Source organism: Peromyscus maniculatus, chromosome 16 (genome assembly GCF_049852395.1).
Source record: "Peromyscus maniculatus bairdii isolate BWxNUB_F1_BW_parent chromosome 16, HU_Pman_BW_mat_3.1, whole genome shotgun sequence".
NCBI classification, from domain to species: domain Eukaryota; kingdom Metazoa; phylum Chordata; class Mammalia; order Rodentia; family Cricetidae; genus Peromyscus; species Peromyscus maniculatus.
Window position 1 is genome coordinate 31,839,238 of NC_134867.1, and position 26,146 is coordinate 31,865,383.

The 26,146-nt window shown below is 38.6% G+C and overlaps 1 protein-coding gene across 10 annotated transcripts in view; it reads right to left on the reverse strand.

Moving 5' to 3' along the window:
* Positions 1-26,146, reverse strand: part of Ptprk (protein tyrosine phosphatase receptor type K) — a 537,607-nt gene that overhangs the window by 31,864 nt on the left and 479,597 nt on the right. For 6 of the 10 annotated variants that reach the window (XM_042262159.2, XM_042262158.2, XM_076552561.1 and 3 more), the window contains exons 14-15: positions 10,488-10,626; positions 1,627-1,787 (exon numbers count right to left, since the gene is read on the reverse strand). In XM_042262159.2, the coding sequence (XP_042118093.1) occupies positions 1,627-1,787; positions 10,488-10,626 (300 nt within the window). The remainder of the gene's footprint in view (positions 1-1,626; positions 1,788-10,487; positions 10,627-26,146) is intronic. The other 4 variants (XM_042262160.2, XM_076552564.1, XM_076552562.1 and 1 more) reach the window with 1 other exon arrangement.

Sequence of the window (26,146 nt, forward strand, 5' to 3'; positions counted from 1 at the left end):
ACTTTCTTTCAACAGTCTTAGAATTCTATGTCCTTCTCTGTTGTTAAATCTTAATAGTGAAATAAAAATAAGACAGGCCAGAAAGGCCCTGTCATGATTAAAACTGACTTTCAAAATGACTAACATAGCACTTCTAACTTCCACCCATTGTGAACATACACAAGGAAAATGACAACCTATATTCAAGTCTGACAATTACTGAAAATTTTCACCAAGCTAAAGGTTTCCAAAAGAATATTCCCTTTATGAAATGACATAAAGACACAGAGTCTAAAATATTGTGCAACCTTACAATTTCCTATGTCTATAATTTGCATAGAAATATGAATTCTATTATTTACTTCTTGTCTTCTTACACCCATGTTTACCAAATCAGGTTAAGTGTTACAGAGCTGCCTTGTATATGAAATGCTAATGACAAACTTGATTTGTCCATCTCAATTTTACTTGAAGATTTGAAGAAATGAGCTAGGCACGTTAACGTAAATTGAACTAATTTAAATAAACACAAAACCTTGAAAGGGAATAATTTTCATAGGATATTCAAACTATGCAATTATTCAAATCCCCCTGTGCTTAAGCAGGACATCAATGCAAACGTTTTAAGAGCACTTTCTTCAACAGATCAGCGTTAGTAATATTGGAAGAATTTATGTATGGGAGAATGAAGAGATGAACATGTATGCAATTTCATTATTCTTTGCAAGCCAGTCAACACAAGTCCACCTTTAGATTTTATACTCGATACTTAGAAACTTAATGGACCAATCTTTCATGTAGTCATTTTTTTTCTTGTGTATATAGTATGTGTGAATGTATGCATATTGTCATGTGTGAGGCCATACACGCATTGGGTCCAAAGAATTTGATGTTATGGCTTCTTCAATCTCACTCCAATTAATGCACGGAGATAGGTTCTCTCAGTAACTCTGAAGCTCACCAAGTCCAGCTATTCTAGCTAGCCAGCTTGCCCCGGGACACCCCTCCATATCCCCACCCTCACACCCTGTCTGTGTCTCCCAAATGCTAGGATTACGGATGGCTGCCACCCCTGCTTGGCTTTTATGTGGGTTCTGGGTATCTGAATTCCGGTTTTCACACTTGTCTGGTAAATGCTTTATCCATTAACTTACCTCCCCATCTCTGGTTAACTTTTTAGTACTCGAATTACTCAGGACTAATACTAGATTACCTTAATGGAACAACTATTTAGGCCACTAATTCCTAGAAAGAATTATGACGTTTCTTCTTTTCTTTAAAGAACATTTTTATCTTCTACCAAGGAAAAGACAAATGAGTAAATTGACAAACACCAATTTTATGCAGAAAATGCCATTTTGAGCCTAATTCAATGACACATGCTGCCTGAATGTCTTACATTTGGATTATTTCTTATGATTTCATAATAAAATCCCCAGTTCAAAGTTAAACTAAATCCTGTACCAAACTGAACAAGCTTTTTTTTTTTTTTTTTTTTTTTTGGGGGGGGGTAAATTCCATTTTACTCTTTTTTAGCTGTTTTGTCCTCTGGCTTTTTCCTTCATTATTCAAAAGTTATTGGGGGAAATTAAGTGCACTTAGTAAGGCCCCCAAAAGCATTAAGTCAAATTTCAATGACTAACTTACATCTCGGACTGAAGTTATGTTGGTCCATGAAGGTGAGGGACAGTGGATCCTCTGCATGCAGGGTGCTCTGATCGGCGTAACTCCGGTCCATAGCGTTCACCATGTGCGTCATCTCCTGCCGTGTGTTGCCCATTGCATCCTTGCGCTTTTTAGCAAGCTTGCTGCCAAAGCAAATACAAAAGGGAGCCCTGAGTGTGGTGAGCCTTGACGGACAGCTGACGCCAGCCATAAAGAAGCTCAAGTGAGCCCGAGGACAAGGTTACAGACATGTATTAGAAAACCTAAGAACTGTTCCTAATTTCGCGAGTCCAGACAACACACAAACCATTCCATGGGCTGGTGGTTGTAGCACGACCTTATTTGTGAGATTCTTAATATGCAAATCGTCAAACCAAGAGTCTCACCATTTTTTCTATTAGGTCTGGGTCCAGAGGGAAAAAGCAGAGTAAAATGAGGGTATTCAGAGGGTGGATATAATCATAGTACATTGTATCTATGTATAAAACTGTCAAAAAATAAATCATTTTCATGAAAATGTTTCTTCAAGAGTATAAACAAACACGCCTAAAGTAGAGTTAATTCACAGATGATTTAAGTAGAAACTTTAAAAATTTAAGTTCCAGTCTTCCTCCTGAGTGATGACTGCCTTTGATCAACTTCTTGAAGGTCTTACTAACAACATGACTTTAACTTTGCTTTAGCAGAGCCAGCCAACAGAAAAAAGGAAAAGGTCCATTCTCCTCTCTGCTGTTCCTAAGAAAATACGCAAACATACAGAGCATGGACACACTGAATAGTGCATTTATAGCACTAATCAAAACCAATCCAAAGTCTTTCCAAATCAGCCCTGGCCTGCTATGACTCAAACACCTATAAAGAGACTGAACTGAATCATATGCTGTGTAAGAAAGGTACTGGGGAAAATTTGAAAAATGCTATGCAAAGAACCAATGTCAATTATCGTCATCTTGGAGGATTGACATGGTCAAACCCTAACATGTATTTTAGACTTCTCAGGCATACTATCCACTACAGAAATGTCTGATGTATACAGCAGGAGAATGATTTATGGTTATAAAAGTTAGTGATAACATTTCAAACTACACAAATACTGATCCCTTCATCTCACACATCAAAAACATACTTCTTTTGTTTCTCTGTTATCCATGAAACATGCACCTAAAATGCATAAAAAATATTTAACTCATATTCACCAGAAAATTTATACACAGAGGCACTGTAAACCATGTCCAGTGTAAACTTATCACTCATTTAATGGTAGCAATTAAGTCTGCCTTGGAAATACTCCCCAGTTGTTAAGAATGCCATTTCTTTGGTCAATGGTAAGACATTCTCTTCTGATCCCCCATTACTGTCTATGTTAAACATACCACAAATACTACAAGGGCTCATTGAATAGATGGAGTTTATGTCCACAGGCTTTTCCTTTTAACATACATTGAGCAGCCTGAGAGTCATTCCAGTTTATTTTTCTCTGAGAATTGCAGTAGTTGACCACAGGGACACACAACCAACACACAGAACACAAAAACTAGATCTCACTCACAACTGAATAGAGTAGGCACAAACTATGATTTGCTGATGGACACCCCTCATTCATTTAGAAGGAATAGTAAGTATTAGTAATATTAAAAACAAGGACAAAGGATTATTATCTACCACCACCAATAAAAGTACCACCAGAACTATCCCTACACCATTACTACCATTACACTATTACTTATTGACAACACTTGCTGCATACACTTAAAGTACTACCAACTGTTCCTTCCTGGCCAGAGGGTCAAGTCTGTAGAAACATAAAGATCTAGACAGAGAGTATAAAGCGCTCTCTCCCCCCCCCCCCCCCTCTCTCTCTCTCTCTCTCTCTCTCTCTCTCTCTCTCTCTCTGTGTGTGTGTGTGTGTGTGTGTGTGTGTGTGTGTGTACACCTACATGAGCACAGTTCTCTGTAAAGGCCAGGGGCATCAGATGCCTCTACAGCTGGGGTTACAGGCATATTTATAAGATGCCTGACATGGGTGTTGTAAACTAAACTCAAGTCCCCTGCAAGAGCAGTATGTGCTCTTAATTGCTGAGCCATCCCTCTGGCCCCTGATTTTATTTTTCCAAACTTGAACAACTCATTTATTTGACTTTGGAAGCAATGATACCCCTTTCATAGTTAAGTGGACATGAGGAAAATAGAAAGACTAGAACAATCAAATGATTTATTTATTTATTTATTTATCTATTTATGTATTTATTTATTTGGGAAGGGTTAAGATAGGGTTTCTCTGTGTAACCCTGGCTGTCCTGGAACTTGTAGGTCAGGTTATCCTCAAACTCACAGAGATCCACCTGCCTCTGCCTGCTGAGTGCTGGAATTAAAGGCTTGCACCACCACTGCCCAGCAATGATTTTATTTTTTAAAAACAATGTTTGACCCCAATTAAACACCACCAGTTTGTATGCAGCCAACAGACTTACGCATTCCAAACTCCCTGCTAGCTAGCCATCATGAAATATTTTTGTCCTTAGGCCTGAAAAGTTTAGTCTCTAAAACCTGCCTAGTTTCTGCTCATTGTGACTCCAAATAAATATCCTTGGAAAGGCTTGATAGAGGTAATCCAAGTGTCATCTGATTCAAGTGATTTTTATAGTAACATGTTCATCTCTTGAAACAACACTCGTCACGTATCGTCACAGTATTTTTTTCAGTCATTTCCCCACAGTGTGCTCACTAAAGGGAAGGATCACCTGCAGATTCTGGGCATCGGAACAGTGCCAGAATACTTAGAGCACAAAGCAGGCACTCAATAAATGCTTGTGGAAGAGATAAATTGGGCCTGTTATATACTTGGCACTTTCCATTGGTTAACTCAATTAATTCTCAGCTCAATCCACAGAAAACTGCTTAAGGATTCTCATCATATAGATGAGTTCATTGAGGCTTGGGGGAGTTAAATAACTTGCCCAAGGTTGCTTATCTAATAAGCAATGAAGAATGACCTCATTCCATAGCTTAAGCTATTACACAATGCCCAGCTGTTTACAATGTGTTGACTGCCACGTTAGGAAGTCTACTGTAATGGTTAAGCGCTGGTTGCTACCCATTAGAAAAGAACACGAGCCGGGCGGTGGTGGCGCACGCCTTTAATCCCAGCACTCGGGAGGCAGAGGCAGGCGGATCTCTGTGAGTTCGAGGCCAGCCTGGACTACCAAGTGAGTCCCAGGAAAGGCGCAAAGCTACACAGAGAAACCCTGTCTTGAAAAAAAAAAAAAAAAAAACAAAAAAAAAAAAAAAAAAAAAAAGAAAAGAACACGAATACAGCACACTATGCTGTCATTGGCACACTTTGAAACAACAGAAAAATGCTTGACAAATAAATTCCAGCCAGGGGTGGTGGTGCCCATCTCTAATCTCCGTACTCAGAAGTAGATGGCTGAATCAGGAACGTGTAAAGCCTTCCTGAACTGGGATTCGTGGCAAGATCTTGTCTCAAAAACAAACAAATAAAACTTTCAATTTTTCTCCAAATCTTTGTTTCCTGGGCAAGGTTAAAGGGTTGATTCACTTCTCTAAAAATGTGAGGGATTGATTTGAACGAAAAATGGTACAATGTGAAATTTGGATTCAAAAATAATGTTAAATTTTAAAGATGGGCATACAGAAAACAGCAAATGGAAATGATGACTCTAAACTTCAAAGATTTATGAATAAATAATTTATATGGACTTCATGAATGGGTAAAATTAAAAGGCTTTTTCAAGAAATTAAAAGGGAAAGTGTTCTAGCCAGGGCTTTCCTGATTCATAAACTTAGATAAAAAGCAAACTATGCTGGAATATAACCTTTGTGAGTAGCTGCAAAGTCAGCCACAATCAGTCCCTTACACCTGAATCCCCACAACAACCCTGTGAGGTCGGCTTTCATTCAGGGTATTGTGAAATGGCAATGAGTTAACATCAGTAGTAAGTGTTTTCATATATGTAAAAAAAGTTACTGTGACATAATGTCATTAAAAATTAGCTCAGAAGCCGGGTGGTGGTGGCGCACGCCTTCAATCCCAGCACTCGGGAGGCAGAGCCAGGCAGATCTCTGTGAGTTCGAGGCCAGCCTGGGCTACCAAGTGAGTTCCAGGAAAGGCGCAAAGCTACACAGAGAAACCCTGTCTCCAAAAACCAAAAAAAAAAATAGCTCAGAAATCATAGGGGGTTTTTTCTTTTGTGTTCTATTCTACTTTATTTCTACCTTTATAAGAGAAATTAGATTGAGATTAGTATCCCTATGTGTTTTAAGTAGCCTTTGAAATTATTTATCCCTATGACATTTTTATCTGGCCAGGCTTTAAAGTATCAGTAGCTCTAAGTGCTAATCACAGCAAAGTATAAATAGATACATTGTCTAGGAGAAAGATGTTAGGTGTGCACCAAAATGCAATCCTATTCTAACTTTACAGATACATTGACAGGTAATGGTAGGTTTATTGACATTCTTGCAACTAAATACATATTGATTCTAGAATGTCTCATGCTTTGTCTACCCCTGAGCAATGAGCACATATAATGTGCTCTTCAGGACAGTGAAACAATTCATTTTGCAAGTACTTGAGTTTGACAGATGTGCAAATGACTTTCATTATCAAAGCAGCCAACAGCATCAACTTCTGCAGGTGGATGTATGGGTGGGCCATAAAGGGGAAAAGCACTCCATCATTGTATGAAATGGTACAGTTAATTACCATTGGCTTCATCAAACATGATTTAACAAGCGTATTATGATTCATCACAATAAGCTAAGAGCACTGTTATTTTACACCTGCTTGTTTTAGCAGATTGTAGGAAGCCAAATGTTTGTAATATTTGAAATGTTGGCAGTGTCGTATTGAAGTGATTGACTCATAAAATTTTGCTGTGAAGCTAGCTGAAACCTTACCCAGTGATACAGACAGTGCAGTCTGTGTGTCTTAAACCCAATCCCAATCCTTGAGCCTTGGACAGTGCCATGGCCTTTGGACTGAATGGCTAACTATCTTTGATCCTATAGAAACAAACCGAAAATGGCGCAGGAAGTTGAATGGCTGGTATTCTCCATGCTGACATAAAAAGGCTGACCAGACCTTAGTCTAGGGTGAGTTGGAAACTGCAGAAGACTATAAAAAAAGTGCTATCTCTGTTTCTCAGTACGTTGGCAGGTTTTGTTTTGGCTTAGTTGTATAACATCTCTATTTAAATTGTAGTAAGCAAACTCATTTTTTTCCCACTCTACAAAAGATTTATTTATGTCCCTGCCTCTACTACATTACGAGTTTATCATTTTATTTTGACAGGACCATTATAACGGTTTGAATGGTCAGCAAGGATATCTTGTTATGATCTTTTTGAATACCTGGGGAGGTGGAAAGCGATGTTATCACATGTAGGCCCGATCTGGTTTGCGTCCTTCAAGGGCAGTCTGAATGCTGCACAAATATCTCACTGGGCTCATTTTCTCAAACATAATACAGTATTATATAGTCAGGGATTAGGAAGCTAATACCACATTTGTCACCTGATGCATAAAGTGTCCTATGGCTAAGAGAGCACAGATTTGACATGAGTAAATAAATGATGTTCTTAGCTGCAGACTAAAGCTACTTACGGAAAACTGTAATTAAAAATTAAAAGTAGCCGAACATACAGAAACACAATATCCCTTTTAAAAAAGTGTATAGAAATAGATCATATTCTACAGTTTTAGAGTCCAGAAAGATATCAGTTTTGAGACGCCACCAAACACACGCTGTTTCTGTGGGTTTTTTGAAAGGGATATTGCATCTTGGACACATGTAAAGTTGTAATGACCCATTTTCTACTTACAGATAGTAGGAGTAAGAATAGTAGCTCCTCCTGGCAAGCAGATCACAGACAGTGGGAAAAGAGAAGCAATGGTGAATGAGAAGCGTGACTCCGTCACATCCAATAGAGCAGAAAAATGTGCGTTAAAAAGAAAACGAAACAAAATGAAATTTGTGGGGTTTTTTTTTTTTGCTTTGCATTTTAATTCGCCCATGCGTTGTTAGCGTTCTTATGCCATGCGATTAAAGAGACAGATAATGCAGCAAAAAATAAAATTTGTAATACAGAATTAGGAAAAAAAAAAGTAACATGCTGACATTTCCTATATTGCCAAGGAACTGAAAAATTAAATGGATTGTGTGTTTTTCAACATGCAGTTAAAGCATAGTATCATCCACTGCCATCAAAAATGTCATGACAGATGGAGCAGCTGTGTATAGAATGGGTATACTAAATATAGTAGTTTATTTTAAATACAAAACATAAAGATATGATGTTAATATATGCAAATTACTACATTTTTACACATCGGCTATATCTTAATGGTACACAGTATATACATGTTATGTGAATACAGGTACCATATACTACATATACATGAAGGTATTCCTACAGTAGATGTATGTGAACATGATATACACAAACATTTACTGTACTGAAACATGATTTCAAGTTGATGTTTGGAAGTTTTAATGTGTTCATGCTGTGCATTTAAATTATACACAATCAATGAAAAATGGCATATAATTGGAAATAATTCAACAGCGATCAAACTGAAAAAAATATGACATTGCGTTCTGAAAGTTGCAATATCCCTTTCACAGCCTGAGAACTTACTTTCTGTATGATCTCACCCATACATTTTTATTTGGCTGAATTCTAAGCTATTCTTTTGCAACCCAAAACACATGGAACTATTTTCAGTGAGGCAAATATCCCTACACATATTATTCACACTGAGGGATAGTCTAAAGAAACTTTACAATCTCATGAGAATGCAGATGGTAAGAGGGTTTCCATTTCCACTGGTTTTAGTGTAAATTTCTATATTCAAAGGAAACTACAGAATAAACACCAAATATTAAGCTTAAACTCTATCATATCCAGGACTGCTGTATACTTTCATGGAAGGGTAATAATCTACTCTTGCTTAAATACCACAGAATGTATGTGTGTGACATATGCCAGCTATGAGCCAGAGTCCTGACAAATGTGCCGAGGTGGGTAAGGAGTCAAAGTAATTTAGGCATGATGTACACCTGAAGGCAGCAAACATAACCTCATCCATCGGCAACGTTATGGTCTTCACCAGTCACATAGGTGCTGCCGAGGCAAATAAAAGGTCAGGAGACTTTCTATCCAGTAAAATAATCGGGGAAAACCTAAACATGAAACATTTTAGAGGAGGCTTATTTATCTGATCATTGGCAACACAAACCGAAGAATCAGTGACGCTATGCAATTTTAGAGAGCTGTCAGAGCATGTCCTTCCCCCTTTCCCCATCCTGGCTTCGGTGACTGGCTCAGCAACTTGAAGGACCTCAGTGTTCACTTGTCATTCTTAGTACAAATCCACCAAGAGGAGGGGACTCAAAAACAAACAAGTCTTCAAATAAGCCACAAATACAACTAGATTGAATTCCATTCTGAGGAGGACACAGTCAGAAACCATTCCCATGCATCCAATCGGATGTGACAATCCTTTTAATGATGAAGCAGTGTTAAGTGAGCTCTCTAAACTATTTGGCTTTTCCACTCTCCAAATACAAATTAAATTTAAGCAGAGGTATAAGGTCTGAAGGTTCTAGTCCACGATTTTCATGGATGTTTATTGGAAAACTAGTGTTTCTAAAATGCTTAAATCTTCTTGTCTCGCCTAGGATGTGTTTTTCAATCACAGAGGTAGACAACAGCAGAGAGAAAGCACTGTTTGGGGGAAGCACATATGTAGCTAATTGAACACAAAACACTGCAGTGCATACCTAATGTTTCTAATGCAGATGTGTCTTCTCCAACATATATACCTCCGGGGACAATTGTAAAGAGGCAATATATTAAAATAGGTTCTCATGGAATTGTTATTAACATATGAGTCTTATTCATAATGCTAATGTTTTATTTCAAGTAGAAAGCAATAATAATTGGATACTATGAGAATTCATGTAATATCAGCAACATCATTTATTATACAATCAGTACAATTAGTCAAGCAGAACCACTTTTATGCACAAAGCTGTTGGGATGCACTCTGCATGTATTTTTTTTTCAAAAGTCTTCCAAATTGTAGAATTATCCAAAATTTGTGATTGTAGGATTGAAATGTCATACTAGTTTCTAAGAAGATGACTTACAGATTCTGACAACTTATATAATAGTCAAATAGCTCAAAGTATAGGAAAATGTGTATATCTTAATTGCATTTGAGCAAGAGTATACTTTCATTTCCAGAATACAAGTTTAAATTCCAGGAAGTCAGATCTTGATAGAACTCCAGGAGGTGGCGACATTGACTGACATAGTATAAAAGATAAGGTTCAATTTAAGCATTTACTCTTCTTTTAAAAAAATTTAGTCGGTGAATATTTAATATACAAAGTCATTAAACAAAGTTTCTATTCTCCTCATGTCTCATATGCAACCCATATTTATAAAAATATAGATTAAGAATGAAAATAATTCTGACTTTGGTCCAAGCACTGTATGGTAACTGTATAGCCATCCATTTTATTATGCTTAATAATAACAACATTTAAAGTAAGATGAATTTTTCGTGTATCTCTGAAAATTCAAGAAATTTGCAGTTTTACATTAAATAAATGTTAACGAAAATCTACACTTGTATCCCAGAACAAGTTGCAAAAAGCTAAGTAAGACTTCACTTAAAAATCCCAAGTAAAAAGGGACTGGGGTGCAAGCAATCTTATTAGAACTTGTCAAAGAGCTTGAAGGGAAAATGTGTGAACATCAGTGGCAAACACGTGTGTGTGTGTGTGTGTGGTACAGAACATTATCGGATCTTACCTCTTTTTCACAATCACTATGACAACCAGGAGGAGGAGGATGAAGACCAAGATTCCAGCACTGATGCCAGCGATTTTCACCACTCTGTCTGTCTGCTTTGCAGGGTCCGGGATCACCTCTGGTTCTTCTGTTGCTGCTGCTAAATGAATCAGAGAAACAGGTGACTGGAAGCCTCTACCACACACAGGAAGACTGCCTCCAGGCAGAAATGGCTGAAGGAGGGCAGGCTTGACTAGCCATCACCTAAAAACCCGAATGCAGAAACGAGCTATTCTAAAGCACGAAAGACTTAGGGCCATGATAAGGGAAAAATCTTCCACTCCAGTTTTATTTATTTATTTATTTTGGCTGTTTTAACATAAGAAATAAGAGGAAAACCACAGAAATTATTATAAAAGGGAATGATAAGCTACTTTTCTTCAAATGTCTTCCAAATTCAGGATTAGATTTTAGAACTAGTACAGTGGGAAGAGATTGGGTTGGATATAGATGACCGTTTATCAGTTTATTTTTTAACTGACTGTGGTGGCTGGCTCATGGTGTTGCCTATAATTCTAAGACTCAGGAGGCTTTAGGAAGTTTTGGGAGTTTCAGGTTAGTATGAATTAAGTTTATAATCCATTATAAAAGTTGAAATAAATAGTTTAGCACAAGGAAAGAAAAAGTAAGGGAAAGTACCCAGGAATAGTTCCCATTCTATCTATATCTCACCAGATAATAAACGTGGGAAATGCCTTTAAGAAGATTAGAGGCCCTCACGTCCTTTTCTTTCTCAAAATCATGCTCAGCCCTCATACCTCATAATTGTATGTACACAATTAAAATAGAAAACTTTAATCAATACATAAGGCCTGGAAAAGCCTCGGAGGGCATTTTCCTTTTACCTCATTTACCTTGAAACTGGCAAAGAAACTATTATTATCTGTACTTTACAGATACAAAACCCCTGAGGCTTAGAGAATGAAGGATAGCTTATGAATCGCTCAAGGGCAGACACGGAATCTAATACATCTTCTATCTTCTAAGACAGCATTTCTCAGTTTCCAGGTTTGTGCCCCCGCGCCGCCCCCCCCATGGCTGAGAATATGGACGGCAAAAGCTGGGGAGTTCTATGGATTAAGTATATTGGAAAACTGCCTGAAATCTCCCGTCACAGCACCTGTACTTAGAGTTCAGAGACCCTGGCTGAATGAACACACTACCAACAAGGCTGCAATCTGAGCCCATTTATCTCCAGGACAACATGTCTACTCTCTTTAGAAGGTTATCCATCTATTCCTGTCCCAATCCTTTCTTTTTCAGTTCCTTCATTTGGCTTCTTTCTCTCCAACACCCAGGTTCTACATATCTCAATGTCTGCTCCAGTTTTTCACATTGGCAAGTTGATGCCACGAGGTGAGCATAATTTTTTAAAGTAAAAAAAAAAAAAAAAGCAAACATATCTCCGACTAATATTATTTCCATAAATGTTTCATTTTAAATCTAAACAGAAGATACGCTTTTGAAAAGGTGTTAGTTAAGTTTGTAAGACAGTCCACTGAACCATCTTGTTTCAGTTCCACAGAATGAAACATCCCAATAGTTCAGCAACTGGAAATGGTTATTCCGAAGTAGAGACTGCAAGTCCCCAGCTTGCCTTTTCAATTAAGTGCAGGGAGCTTGCTGGGCAGGGTGTGGCCATGCCCATCCTCCCAGCTGTAGAGAATTTCCAGCCTTAATTAGGAGGAGGAGTCACTCAGTGCATACTACCCAGGCAACTATCTCATTGTCTGCAACTCCTCCAAACCTGCTGGCATTCCTTATTTCGAGTGACTTGATGAATGTATACACACATCCACACATGGTGTAAGCATAAATACCTAAAACAGGTGGAGTGTATTCCCAAACTGCACGTGAAAATCTAAAAGCAAAATGGTTATTGTTTGTAATTATCAAACTTTTAGTTTACAAAGATATGCTTTCACAAAGGAATTTTAAAAAGTGATTTGGAAATATCCTGAGAGAAACTTTCATCCGTGGGATAAATTCTACAGTTCGCTCACTAAAGTTTCCTCTGCTCAGGTTCTTGGCCACAGTTGACTTCCATGGAGTAGAGATGACAATCCCTTGGTACTCGGACATACCTGACGAAACTGCCAGTGCTTTGGCGATCAGATCTTGTTTGATGCATGCTTGTGTGCTCTCTCTCTCTCTCTCTCTCTCTCTCTCTCTCTCTCTCTCTCTCTGTATGTGCTCATATTCATGCACTTACATGGGAGTATGGTTGTCTTTCTCAACTGATGGAACTTTTTGAAACTGAGGTTCTCACTGAACTGCTGGGATAGGGATCTACTGCTACAGCTTCTTGACACACCCCGCTTTTACATGGGTGTTAAGAGATTTGAACTCAGATCCTCATGCTTGTTTGGCATGCACTTTACCAACAGAGTTATCTTACCAACCCCAGCACTTTTTGTCTGTCCTTGATTATCATGATGTAGAACCCTTACGTTGAAACCACACTATGTACACTCTTGAAATTCTCTCATACTGTGACAAATGCTTTGCAAATATGTTACAAACTATGTGTAGATGTTAGTAGTTTGAATAATGATGACTTGGGGATCAAACTCAAGCCCCCTTGCATTTACAGAATATTACCAATCGTGTCATCTCCCAGCCAAGGTCCATCTCTTTAATATGTTTTAATTCAGGTGTCACATGTACCATGCTATATTTTATAAGAAACCCCAGAATTGATAAATCTTTTCAAACATAAAAATGCACACAGACACAAATTAAATGGACATCGTGAATACAGGTCCAGAAATAATTTGTCACCAGAAAAAGCTTAAATACTATCCATGCTACATCATTAAATAATGAAACTTACACACACAAAAAATGGTAGGCAAGCAATTATAAATTCAAAGGATGAAGAATTTTTTTAAAGAAAGTTTTATTAGAAATAGATTTTCTGATAAATTAATCTAAATATATTCCCCTGAGTGGAATGTCAAATATAAAAGCCAATGTTTGAACAAAGAAACTGTTAAACTTGCAGGTGTGTTCAGGGCATGGGGTATTAAGATAATTCATGTATTATGTAAATCCACGAATCACTTTAAAGTGATAATCTGTGTCCTTCTTAGAGTTGGATCCTATTTATAGTTACCCAAATGGTTAAAAAAGAAAAGTGACCAAGGTCAAGTATGCTTTATAGGTCATGATTATAATTCACCTGCAGATTACTGACCAACTGCCAACATAATTACCAAACTTGAATAAGATTCTCCATATACATGTGAGTTGATGGCTTTTATCCCTGAACTGTAAACTTTCAGTATAGGATTCACATGTTATTATTACTAATACTACCACCAACAGTACTTTGTAAAAAGAAAATATGCAAGTTTATTCATCTGTATTCTTTTCGGGGGGTGGGGACAGAGTCTTCCCCCAAAACTCAGGTTGGCCTTAAACTCATTCCATAGCACAGCCTAATTTGCAATCCTCCTGACTCAGCCTATACAGCTGGTTTCTTCCTTATGCGTCAGTCCCATTTATTTCTCTAGGTTTTTGCTCAGTAGGACCAAAGAATATAAATAAAATCTTCCACTTTTAGAAGATGCATTAATGGAAATATACAATAGCTTTTAAGTGAACAATTCCCATTTTCTTCAAAGACAGAGGATACCTATCACAGTGGTGGCCGCCCTGTGCCTCATATAATCTATGTACGCACAAAAACAATGGAGAATGTCAGTTTCAGAAAGCCATAAAATGTTCGTATTTCACTTGCCAGAGAGCATCCAAAGAATCCTCAGTTTTCAGAAGCCTAGAATGGCATAATTCTTTGCATAATGAAGGGGGGGGGGAGCCAGAATCTTGTTTTTACTGAGCACATTAGGAGATACATTTTTTTGGGTGGGGGGGAGGAAAACATCTAAGTAACCTTTTTATATACCATATCCTTGCTCCCACAAATAAATAATTTTGTTCCAATTCTAGACCAAACAAATAAAGTCACATAAATTTACATGAAGGTTAAAACTATTCTAATTTATATGATTAGACAGAATCATTTTTCTCGCCTTCATGATGGGTATTTCAGATGACATCTCTAAGCACAGTTTTTTTTTAGGGGATCTTGCAATATTTTAGAGACATCACACTCAAATTCTACACATCCTCCTGGTATATTATGGGTGTTTCTCCTTTTCTCAGCTGTAATTTGGTACAAATCAATCACTCATACATCCTTGTAAATGTCCTTGAACTCCACAAACAAGGGATACAACCCTTACCACGAGCAAGCCAGGGCCAGCATTGACTTACTAGTGACTGGGACTGAAGAGGCACATTTCTCTTTATTTGAATGTTAGAAGCTGTTGGCTTTTCTGACCACTTCCTATCTGCAACACTGTCTTTTCATGGGCGTCCACTGCAGTGTACCTGCTAATGTCATGACTTTGGCCTCTTTCATCCAGGACTCTTTTGTAAATGCCTCCTGTTTTGCTCATCCATGGGGAACAGGTGTCGTTTTTTAGGCCCTCAAGGGCCTCAGCTTCCTGATGTGGTTGTCCACACTCTCTGGCTTTGTGATGTCCTCACTCCAGTTACCATCCATTCTCAAATTGAGCATTCTCAAATCACTGCATTTCTGACCAATATCTCCTGACCCTTCAGTAATTTGATTATTGACTTCACGTGTGTGTGTGTGTGTGTGTGTGTGTGTGTGTGTGTGTGTGTGTGTGTCTCCCTTAACACCATGGGGCTAAATGTGAGCATATACACTCTTCTCAGCATTCTTCCACTTCCTCCCCCTGTCATACACAACTCTTGCCATTGGTTTCTTGAAGCTGAAAAGCTGGGCAACATCTATTTTTTCCTTCTCTCTCTTTGTCTCTATATCAATGTATACTTTATTATCCATGCATGGATGTTTTTTAATGTGAAGATGTTAATAATTATAAAAGATAAAATGCAAATATGAATGTCTGGGGTAGACATGGAAATTAATCATCTATCTTGTGCAATTAGTTATAAGGTATTATAATTCTTTTCTAAGTACCCACTTTCTACTCTTCCCCTCTCCTCTGCTACACATCAATCCAGACCAGCATCATCTCTTATGTACATGGTGACTGTTTCCTTCTCCTCTGCATCCTGCCTGTCCTTCATCAAAACACACTTGGCCTTTCTTATACAATGATGGTGCAATCACTCCACTGATTATAACCTTCTAATGGCTTCCCACTCTTAAGATAAAGATCTTTAAAGTAAGAACCATGTATACTTTGCCATCATTTTATGCCTAGCAGAGCTTGGAAAGAAGCCATAGTACAAACATATTAACTGAGTAAAAAAAAAAAAAAAAAAGAATGGCACTATGCGTACGTACAACAAACTGACTGGGCATACAAAAAAATCAGACAGCTTCCTCAAAGCACAAGGATTTACTGGATTTCACTGGTCTAAATCTAGTTTGAGATAAAGCTAGGCACAGAAGGGCACTAGTTAATCTTTGATTCATGGGGCTGCTTCCATCTTCTGCCTAAATCAAGTTCAAGTACATCCCAAGGTAAGACTGCATGGAATTTTGGTATTGGCAAGACCAGTTCATTCCATTATTTGGAGAGATGCATTAACAGTTAGGCTTTAGAAACTAAGAAGTTATCCAGAGTATAGTCCATAGAGCTAAGATCTCAGCAGAAGAGAACTAAGCACATTGCCTATTATGTACTGTACAGACTGTAGAGCTATATTAGTTAAAAACATGAAATGCTATAATGAAATTGATTTGCTGGCTTTGGGAAATAATGGAAAACCAAGAAAGTGATTCCTGCAACAATGTAAATAACGCCACAGGTAGAAGTGGCTTTGGGGATCATTAGGCCAGTTCAAAGGTTGCTTACATATAATTAGATATTTAGGGGGACACACATATCTTTTTTTTTTTGTATCACTTTACTAACATTGTGGTAGAACACAACAATCAAGGCAACTTACAGAAAATGTCTATTTGGGCTTATAGCTCCCAAAGGGTTAGAGTTCAAGATGGCAGAGGAGAGGAAGCAGGAGACAGATAGAGGCTGGAGCAGAAGCTGAAGGCTCACGCCATCTTGAACCATAACCATGAAGCACAGACTGTGAACTACAATGGCTAGTTCTAGAAACTCCCAAAGCTCGCTCCCAGAGACTTAACTCCTCCAGGAAGACCATGTTTCCAAAACCTACCAAAACCAGGTATGTAAATACTAGAGACCAGGAGGGATATGTACCATTCAAACCAGTGCAGACCCCTAATGCACATTTGTGTACAGCCATTCTAAAGATATAATGTACCACTAATCAAAGATGGTGGCATGGCAACCAGATAGAGTCAGTACCTTCTAAAATAACAACTATATGATGTACCTTTTGGGGATGTCAAGTAGCATAATGTCGTGAAGAGGCTTGATAAACAGAAACACGTGATAGGACAGTGGACAGATGGGATGGCAAGGACTAGGGGTTCGTCTTTGGAGTCCATCATATCATAATGAAAACCTGTGAATCAGCCAACTGACATCATTTAAAACATAGTTTAAAAAATTTTTTGCAGCCTGTCATATAAATAGATAATGATGGGTTTTGTAAAGTACATGTTATTAATTAAATAGTCTGCTGCCGTGGACTTCTAAGCCTTAGGGGCATCTTGAAGTATTTATTATTTAACTCAATGATCCTTTGATGTCATCTTGCTCTATCACCTCGCATGATCTTATGATGAAATTTGTTCACTCTTGAATTGCTGACTACCCAAAAAAAAAGGTCAGTCAGAGATTTTGATTGGTGAAGTAAGAAAACAGCTACATGTCATACAATCATTTTGTTGTAAGAGTTGGAAAATAATTTTCTTGTTTAACAAAGAAACTTTCTTCAAGGTTTATAATGTTGAGAATCAAAGAAGTTCATGAAGATCTAAAATTATAAAACAAAAGAATGCATTCCTATTACAAATATTTCAGGTTAATTTCACAATGTTTAAGGTATCTCCTTCAAGCCTGAGATTTTCATATTTGTTTTTGCTTAACAATGATAGCATAGCACAAAAATGCTACAAAAATACTAAATAAATAATAGACTTATTTTTTTCACGAACACATTAATGTCACATTTCAGGAGTAAACTTAAAGATAAAAAAGTAGAAAGTGTTATTCTGCTTTATTTTCTTTTAAGAACAAATATTTGATTGCACATATGAATTTTTCATTAAGCTTCCCATTTCCTGGCATGCAATAAGTGGGTAAAATAGAACCATGGTGTGCTGTCTTACTTCTTAAACACAGCTGGTTCTATCCTCAAAGTTTTCTCAGAAATCTGCCTTGAGTTCTCCTTTCCAACTTCTGCTGCATTCAAGACTCAATTATCTTGTGTGTGTGTGTGTGTGTGTGTGTGTGTGTGTGTGTGTCTGTCTGTCTGTCTGTCTGTCTGTCTGTCTGTCTGTGTGTCTGTGTTTAAATAAACCCTACTGCTTCCTCCATTGGCTTTCCCAGATTTAGCCTATCTTCTGCTACCAGGGTGAGTTTTCTAAAATGTGAACTTAATTATAAAGCTATCCCAACTACTTCAAACACACAAGGCTTTCACAAAGTAGGCTCCAGTCAACTCTTGGATCCTCATCCACTGACAAATACTTTTATGAACCATCTGCCCATCACCAAATAATCTAGTCAACCCCACTCCACTTCCAGGGTTAGTAGTGTGTGACTTAGAGATTATGCCCAGTTCACTATGATGGAATTAAATACTGCAAATACTCAACTTGCTCTAACTTGTGACTCATTGATCTGCCAACCAGCATCACACATAATCTCTATATTAATTATGGTCATAGCTCTGCACCATCAGATCTTTCATGTTTTTAAACATGCTATTGAAATATGCTCTCTAATGGCTTAGAGATATTTGAATACTTAAACCTGTTTCTTCTATGAAATGTCCAGTGAACAATTGTCACCATTTTTTTGTGACTTGATTACACACACACACACACACACACACACACACACACACACACACACACACACACGGGGTGGGGGGATTACTATATAGTGCTGGTTGGTTGGGAACTCCCTATGCAGATCAGGCTGGCCTTGAACTAACAAAGATCCACCTGTCTCTGCCTCTGGACTGGTAGATAAAAGCTTTGCACTACCACATCCAGCCTTCATCTATTCTTAAAGAGTTTGTTTTTATCTTTTGGGCTTTATGGAGATACTAGCTCTTTGTCACTTATTTGTGATTCAAATACCTTCCTCTGTTGAGCAATACAAGAGGAAAACATATCTTTTTATTTTTAATCTCCTAAATTCATTGCTTAAACCTTTATAACTAAAGATCAATACAAATATAAACATGTGCGTAACACATATGTGCACATGTATGAATGCATGCAGATGCCTGGGATATCTGTGTACAGATCAGAAGAGGAAGAGCTGGACGCCTACCTCTATCCTTTGCTCCCTGCCACCTTATTCCCAAGTGACAGTACATCTCAGTGACCCTGGAGATGGCTGTTTCTTGGCTAGCTGGCTAGTCAGGAAGCCCAAGCAATTCTTTCTCTGTACCCTATTCCCAGCACTGGGGTCATATGCACACACTGACATTTTCAGCATTTATGTGGATGCTGGGGATTTGAACTCAGGTTCTCACACATGCTCAATGAGCTCTCTTACCCACTGAACCACATTTGGAACCCTGAAGTATGTTTTATATGATATAAGAGGCTTCATGAGCCAATGAGGACACACATCCATAGATGACTGAGTGCTTTTATGGTATGTTTCACAAAGTACATACCATCAGATAGAAGAAAATGAGGGGACAGAATGAGTTGGTGAACAGGGGGGCTTAGCAAGGCCTTTGTTCACAAGCTTTAATTACAAGGCAACGTCCCCCAAGTTCAGGGCTCATGCCTTGCTGTTTCAGGCAAAGGTCAGGGAAATCCTTCCTGAGTCTTGTATCCCGTTTCTGGGGGAAGGTAAGGAGAAGGCCAAAGAGACCTGCTCATCTCTGCCATTTCTCAGAACAGAACAGCACCCTCTCCAATCCAAAACCCCACTCCAACTTAAAGTATTTGAATACTAAGGTGCCACATTTTGGAGTAAAGTGTCCCACACTCTATGGCTTTCCATCTTACTTTATTCATGATATAAAAGTGAATTATAGTTTTACTATTAATGAAGTACAATATATTAGTCTATGTTTTATGAGTGGTGCTTAGCATTCAGTAACTTATCCCAGGCTGAATTCATTAAATTTTTTCCCCCTGAAAATTGTAAAAGGTGTACATGTCGTATCTAATCCTGGATTAATGCAGATCTGCTTCCTGAGTAGAATGGACAGGAGGAGGCATCTCAGACCCTCCAGGGCCCCATGTTGCTAAATACATAGTTCCTATACAAGGCTTTGCAATGGACATAATGGGCTAAGAAGCCGCTTCTGTTCCATGTCAAAACACAAAATTGCAGGAGTCACTGTTTAGATTTTTCTACTCTTAAGTCCATCTTGTGCTGGCATCACATGGTTTAAATGGGTTTAACTGAACATGTGGCCATACAGGTAACATGTTCTCATGGCTGGTTGGTTCTTTTCATGAGCATGTCCACCTTGCTTGATAGATTTCACTCTGGGCATCTTCTTTAAATATGAACAATTTCTCTTTTACATTGTTATGATTTGTTCCTCCTTACCCCTCACAGAGAATGATCATTGAGTTAAACTGAAAAGTATTGAAAGCTTAGAGGCCAACTGGCCATGGTGTGAAGAAATCACAAAGGCTTTGACCTAACTAATGGCATCCTACACCATTATTGGGAAGTGGGACCTGGTTGATGGCAACAGGTCCCTGGAAAGGTTTACTTCATTCTTGGACTCGTCTTGTGTGGTGTTCTCTGTTTCTTTCTACTATGAGGTGACCCACTTTGCCCACCACATAACTTGACCATCATACCCTGCCTCACGGTGCATGGGCCCCAAAGCAACAGAGCTAAATGACCTGAAATCCTGAGCCCAAATAAGTCTTCCTCTACATTCTTTGCTCAGATATTTGCTATAGCAATATAAGGCTGATGAGCACATCTATTCAGTTACTTTTAAATTTGGACAACTGTGGTTTTCTCTCCTATAAATTCTATTCAGATCTTGGTATACAGTTCTTAGTTTAGTTACTGGTGACAAGGACTTGTTAGTCCTTATTTGTACTTTATTTGGTAAATGTTTTGTATGCAGCGATTTTATATTTTGACTCGACAGTCAATACCAGTAATCCTGGGAGGACTTAGATGTTGATTCTGTTGACTCTCACTGTGACTTACTTTCAAGAATGCTTGGTGACCTTTGGTTGTGAGCTAATTACTTTGTGTTAGTCTGTGTGACTCCTGCAGGCCTAAATTGATCATGCTTTCATCTTAAACAGAATTTGCACCTTCTTGCACCAGCAGCCCGGAGGCACCAATGGACTTAGGCCATCTCTGCCAGCTTTGCCTGGAAACCTCAGGGCATGCAACTCCCAATGCTAGCCCAAAGATCAAAGCTTCAAGGGCAAAAGAGCTTTAGATTTTCCCTACACTGAACACTAAATTACCATTTGGCTTCCCCTGCTTCCCCTCCCCTCCTCTCCCCTCCCTTCCTTTCCTTTTCCATAGTCCGTCTCCCTTCCTCTTCCTTGTAGGTGCTGTGAGCCCAGAAATGTGTGTCAAGTTGTGTTCTCCTCACAGTGGGCCTGTTTTTCAGAGACGCCCCGAGCACATCATCAGTTGAACTTGCAGAATAGCAACTCAGATCCTGGGTTATATTTGTTTGGCAGTGCTGGGGTTGAAAGCCAGGGCCTTGTGCATGCCGGGCAAGTGTTCAACTACTGAGCCACACCCCTAGACATGGATTTCAATCCCGTTCTTTCATTTACCCAGGACTTACTCTCCCAACTCAAAATACCAGTTCATTATTTTCCCATGACCCACAAACAAGATTTTGCTGCCAGTATTTTTTTTTTAGTAAGTGTATAAGAAACAGATTAGAAACTAAAGGTGGTAATAAAAACTCAATCATAATTTTAATGTTTAAGATTTCACTATGACCAATAAACTGAAAAGTGTTGAGGCGTATCACCTAGATTATATATCACTTACCATATACTATAAATTTCAAGATTTTTAGAAAAGAATCCATTAATGCTAGGGTTAAAAACTAATTTACAGAGTCTATAATATATTTTAACAAAGAAACCATTTTTCATGGCCCCAGTATTAATATATATAATTAAATTATACATATAATTATGTATTATATACTATTATATATAATGAAGTATATAAATTATTATATACTACTAATATATATTTGTAATAATTATATAATATATATAATTTGAAAGAAAAGCTATTCTGCCTGACCCCTTATTTGCCACTTTTACTTGGGAGTAGTGTGATCAACCTCACATTTTCACCACTGCCTTAAACACACAAACAAATAAGGTAGGAGGACAGGGAATAGATTAGAGGTGTCAACCTGAATCACTAACTCACGAAAAGAAGGAGGAAGAGACAGAAACACAAATGAACTGGGAGCCAGTTACATGGAATCCTCTTAGGAGATAAAGTAAACTAACATGGAGGGGTTGAGCCTGAGCAGGAGCACAAAGGGTCATAAGAAGTAAACTAAAGACAAGGACAACATATTTCCCCCTTGCACCTTAAATCCAAAAATCAGGCATCTGTGGCACGTCTTTATTTTCATCAACTAAAGGATTTGCTCTCCTCACTATGTGCTCAATATATTCCTAGTCCTTGCAAAATCATCACTGGGTAAGATAGATAATATCTTTGCAGCTGACATCTCTGAATGATTCTGAGTAACAGAAACTGTGCACAAGTAAACCAGTACCAATGGTACAGACAGAATGCATGTGTGTGTCCCTGACATGGGGAGTCTTATCCAATCACTTTCCATCTTATTTTTGTGAGACATGGTCTCACACTGAATTTTGAGCTCACTATTTTGGCTAGCGGGCCTGGTTAGCAAGCCTCAGAGATCCTATTGTCTCTATTCCCTGGAAGTAGTGGATTGAATAAGAATGGTCCCCAAAGGCTCATATATTTGAATGCCTAGAAAAAGGGGAGTAGGTCTGCTTGAAAGGATTAGAAAGATTAGGAGGTGTGTGTTTGCTGGAAAAGATGTGGCCTTGTTGGAGGACGTGTGTCACTAGGGGTGGGCTTTGAGGTTTCAAAAGCCCATGCAAGGCCCAGTCTCTTTCTTTAGCTGCTGCCCTTGGATCTGGATGCAAAGCTCTCAGCTGCTACTCCAGTGCCATGCAAGCCACCATGCTCCCCACCATGATGATAATGAACGAACCTCTCAAACTATGAGCAAGCCTCTACTAAATGCTTGTCTTTATAAGAGCTGCCTTGGTCATGACATCTCTTCACAGCGGCAGAACAGTGACGATAATACTGGAGATGGGTGATACACACTCATTGCTCCACTCATCTTTTCTTTGCTTTTTTTTTTTTTGGTTTGTTGAAACAGGGTTTCTCTGTGTAGCTTTGCACCTTTCCTGGATCTCGCTCTGTAGACCAGGCTGGCCTCGAACTCACAAAGATCCGCCTGCCCCTGTCTCCCGAGTGCTGGGATTAAAGGCGTGCGCCACCACCATCCGGCTCATCTTTTCACATATGAGCCAGGCATCCGAACTCAGGCCTTCTTGGCTGTGTGGTGAGCACTTTACTTACCAAGTCCCCTCCCCAGCTCTGGCACTGAGAAATTCTACACTGAGAGATAACACAGGGAGGGGAGAGCCACTCAGTGACCATGTCAGAGGTAGACAGGAGAGAAGACCTTTCAGAGGATTATGATCTGGGGGTAGATCATGGTTTGATTTGTTGCCTCCTCTTAGCTTGGAGGCAACAAATCATTAGCAACACTGCGATGTTGTATCTGCACACTCGGCATTAAAGGGAGTTTAGAGTATTGCAGCCACTGGACAAAAAAGATCTTCTCATTTCAAGTCATGGAACAAGAATTCTGCTTTTATGCTTTGGGGAAGCCAAATAATACAATGCTGTACTGGGTGGGGGCTAATGAACTGGGCTGTATTCAAACTGAAGATAGTAAGTGGTGAGGAGTACGTCAGTAATATGGGATTAACCTCTACACACTACTATACTGTTGAGACGTTCCAGTAGCCATGGCCGATTTAGAGTAAACTATGTTTGGCTGAGGATTATTAGGAAATAAGAGAAAGAAGTTAAAATAAAATGCTGGACCCTGTATCCTACTCACACACAGTGTTTATAGCAAAGAAGGCTACCAAGGACCAAATATAACCTTTAAGTGAAATGTTTGTGAAGTGATAAACGCGGGTAGCTGGAGACATTAGGGAAAAACAACTCCGATAATGTCAGTGGTATTTCCCCCCCTCCCGCAAACGGCAGGATCAGAAAAGTCTCTTCCTCAGGGAAAACTCTGGAATATTAAAATGTAGGCACTGCATGTAATTAAAAGGCAAATGCATTTGACATTTTTGTTGGCACAAACTCAGAATGCCAGATCTGGGCTAGTCATCCAAACATGCCATTCAAAGCCTAAGCAGGAAAATTAAAACAACAACAACAACAACAAAGAGGGGTCTAATTTGAATATGAGGAAAATAAATAGAAGTCAAGCAAACTCTTCAACAATCTTCATAAAAAAGGGTGAAATACCATCTAAAACACTAGGCAGGACCCACCTTTTGACCTATTTCCACTGTTTTTAATTGTAAACTAAAGGATTAAGAGTGCTTGCTATTTGGGCAGCTTTTAGTTATGAATTTTATTTTCATTTTGAGCAGGTCATTTTCCACCATGGCTTAGATAATTCATTAATCTGGCATATCTCAGGAGAGCACACAACAGGGTTTAAATCACATTAATAGAGGTTGCACTGCAATTTTCAAAGGTGTTTATTTACTAAATTAGAGACTGCCCTGATATGGGATGCAGGGACCAGATTTTTTTTTTTATTTAAAAAAATGATTTTATTTGAGTCACAGCTGTTCCAAGATAATTTAGTATAAAGTTTAAATTATTAATAAATACTTTGGAATTTGAGATTGGTTTTTAATCCTAAAATGTCACTTGGCCTCCAGCGAATGAGTAAATCAAAGCCACCTTTTTTTTTGTCTCCTCAGCTCCCTATGGGGTGTGTGTGTGTGTGTGTGTGTGTGTGTGTGTGTGTGTGTGTGTGACAGAGAGCAACTGGGATAGGGACTGAACTCAGGCCATCAGTCTTAGTGGCAAGGGCTTTACCTGGCTGAGGCATCTTGCTGGCTCCTGAGTCACATCTTGAAATGGTTCTGATTGTCCAAATTTATCCAATCATCAATTTCTAATTATCAAAATATTACTTATATACATCTCTATCTGATGAATAGATTCCATTAGGCTACTTACAGATAATAAACCCAGTTTCACTCAAAGGTTTCTCCTGCTCCAAACAGGACCCTTTTGATATAAGAAAGGCGTCTCCTCTACCATGAAGGCTTACCCAGAATTTTCTTACCCTGGCCTTCTGAATTTCTTGGCCCTTATTGGTGATATTTCACGTATCACATATGCGCGCGCGCGCGCACACACATACATACACACACACACACACACACACACACACACACACACACACACACCACAAATACATATGATACATCTGTCACAGTCCAATGGTGCTAGAGTATTATGCTTTCTTGTTGCTTTAAGAATGTTTGACTGTGCTGAGGGATCAAAACCATACTCTAGGACTTCATAGATTGGGCAAGTGCTCTACGCCAAGCTGCTTATTTCCTGGACGTAGAGTGGAGTGGATTTTATTTGTCTTATCTTCTCTCTAAATGAGATCTCAATGTTGCCCTGTCTTGCCTGGACATCAATCACTATGTAGACCAGGCTAGCAGAAATCTACTTGCCTCTTTCACTTGAGTTCTGGGATTAAATAAGACAGAGTTTTAAAAAGAGCAATCAAGGGATTCTGAACCCTCACTGATATTTAAACTTGGAGATTTATATAACTTCTTTATATAACTTCTTTGAATAATAGTTTCTTTACATATGGAATGGATTCCTGATATTCTTCTATGCCTATTCCACAGAAGAAATAAAGCAATACTGAAGGAAGCCTCTAAGAATCTGGTATGTTTTCCACATCTCTCCTCTTTGAGGGCACAGACCAGCATCTCTACCCTCCAGCAAAAAAACAGATTACAGAATTACATGCCCTCTAAACCCCACACTTCTATATTACCATTTGGTCTCATTTACCACCTATTGGAACATATAGCTTTATAGCATAAATGCAAATAGGCCATTAACCTTTTGTCTGCAATTCCAAAAGCTTTAGCAGTTGATATAAACAAGTACCCGGCAGCAGGATCATTAGCTTTCTAGTACTCTGGGTCATACACCTTCTTCATCTTTAAGGCTGCATTAGCTTTTTCTATGTCCTCATTGTAGGAGTTTAACTTTTTGGGGTCTTTGTAATTGTGTCACCCAAACTTTTGGCTCTTTACTGTTCCACTCATAAGTGCTTCCCTGTAGTCTTCACAGAATTGACTTCATTTTTCCTTTGGCCTTTTGTCTATTTGCTTTTCCGGTTCCCAGCTC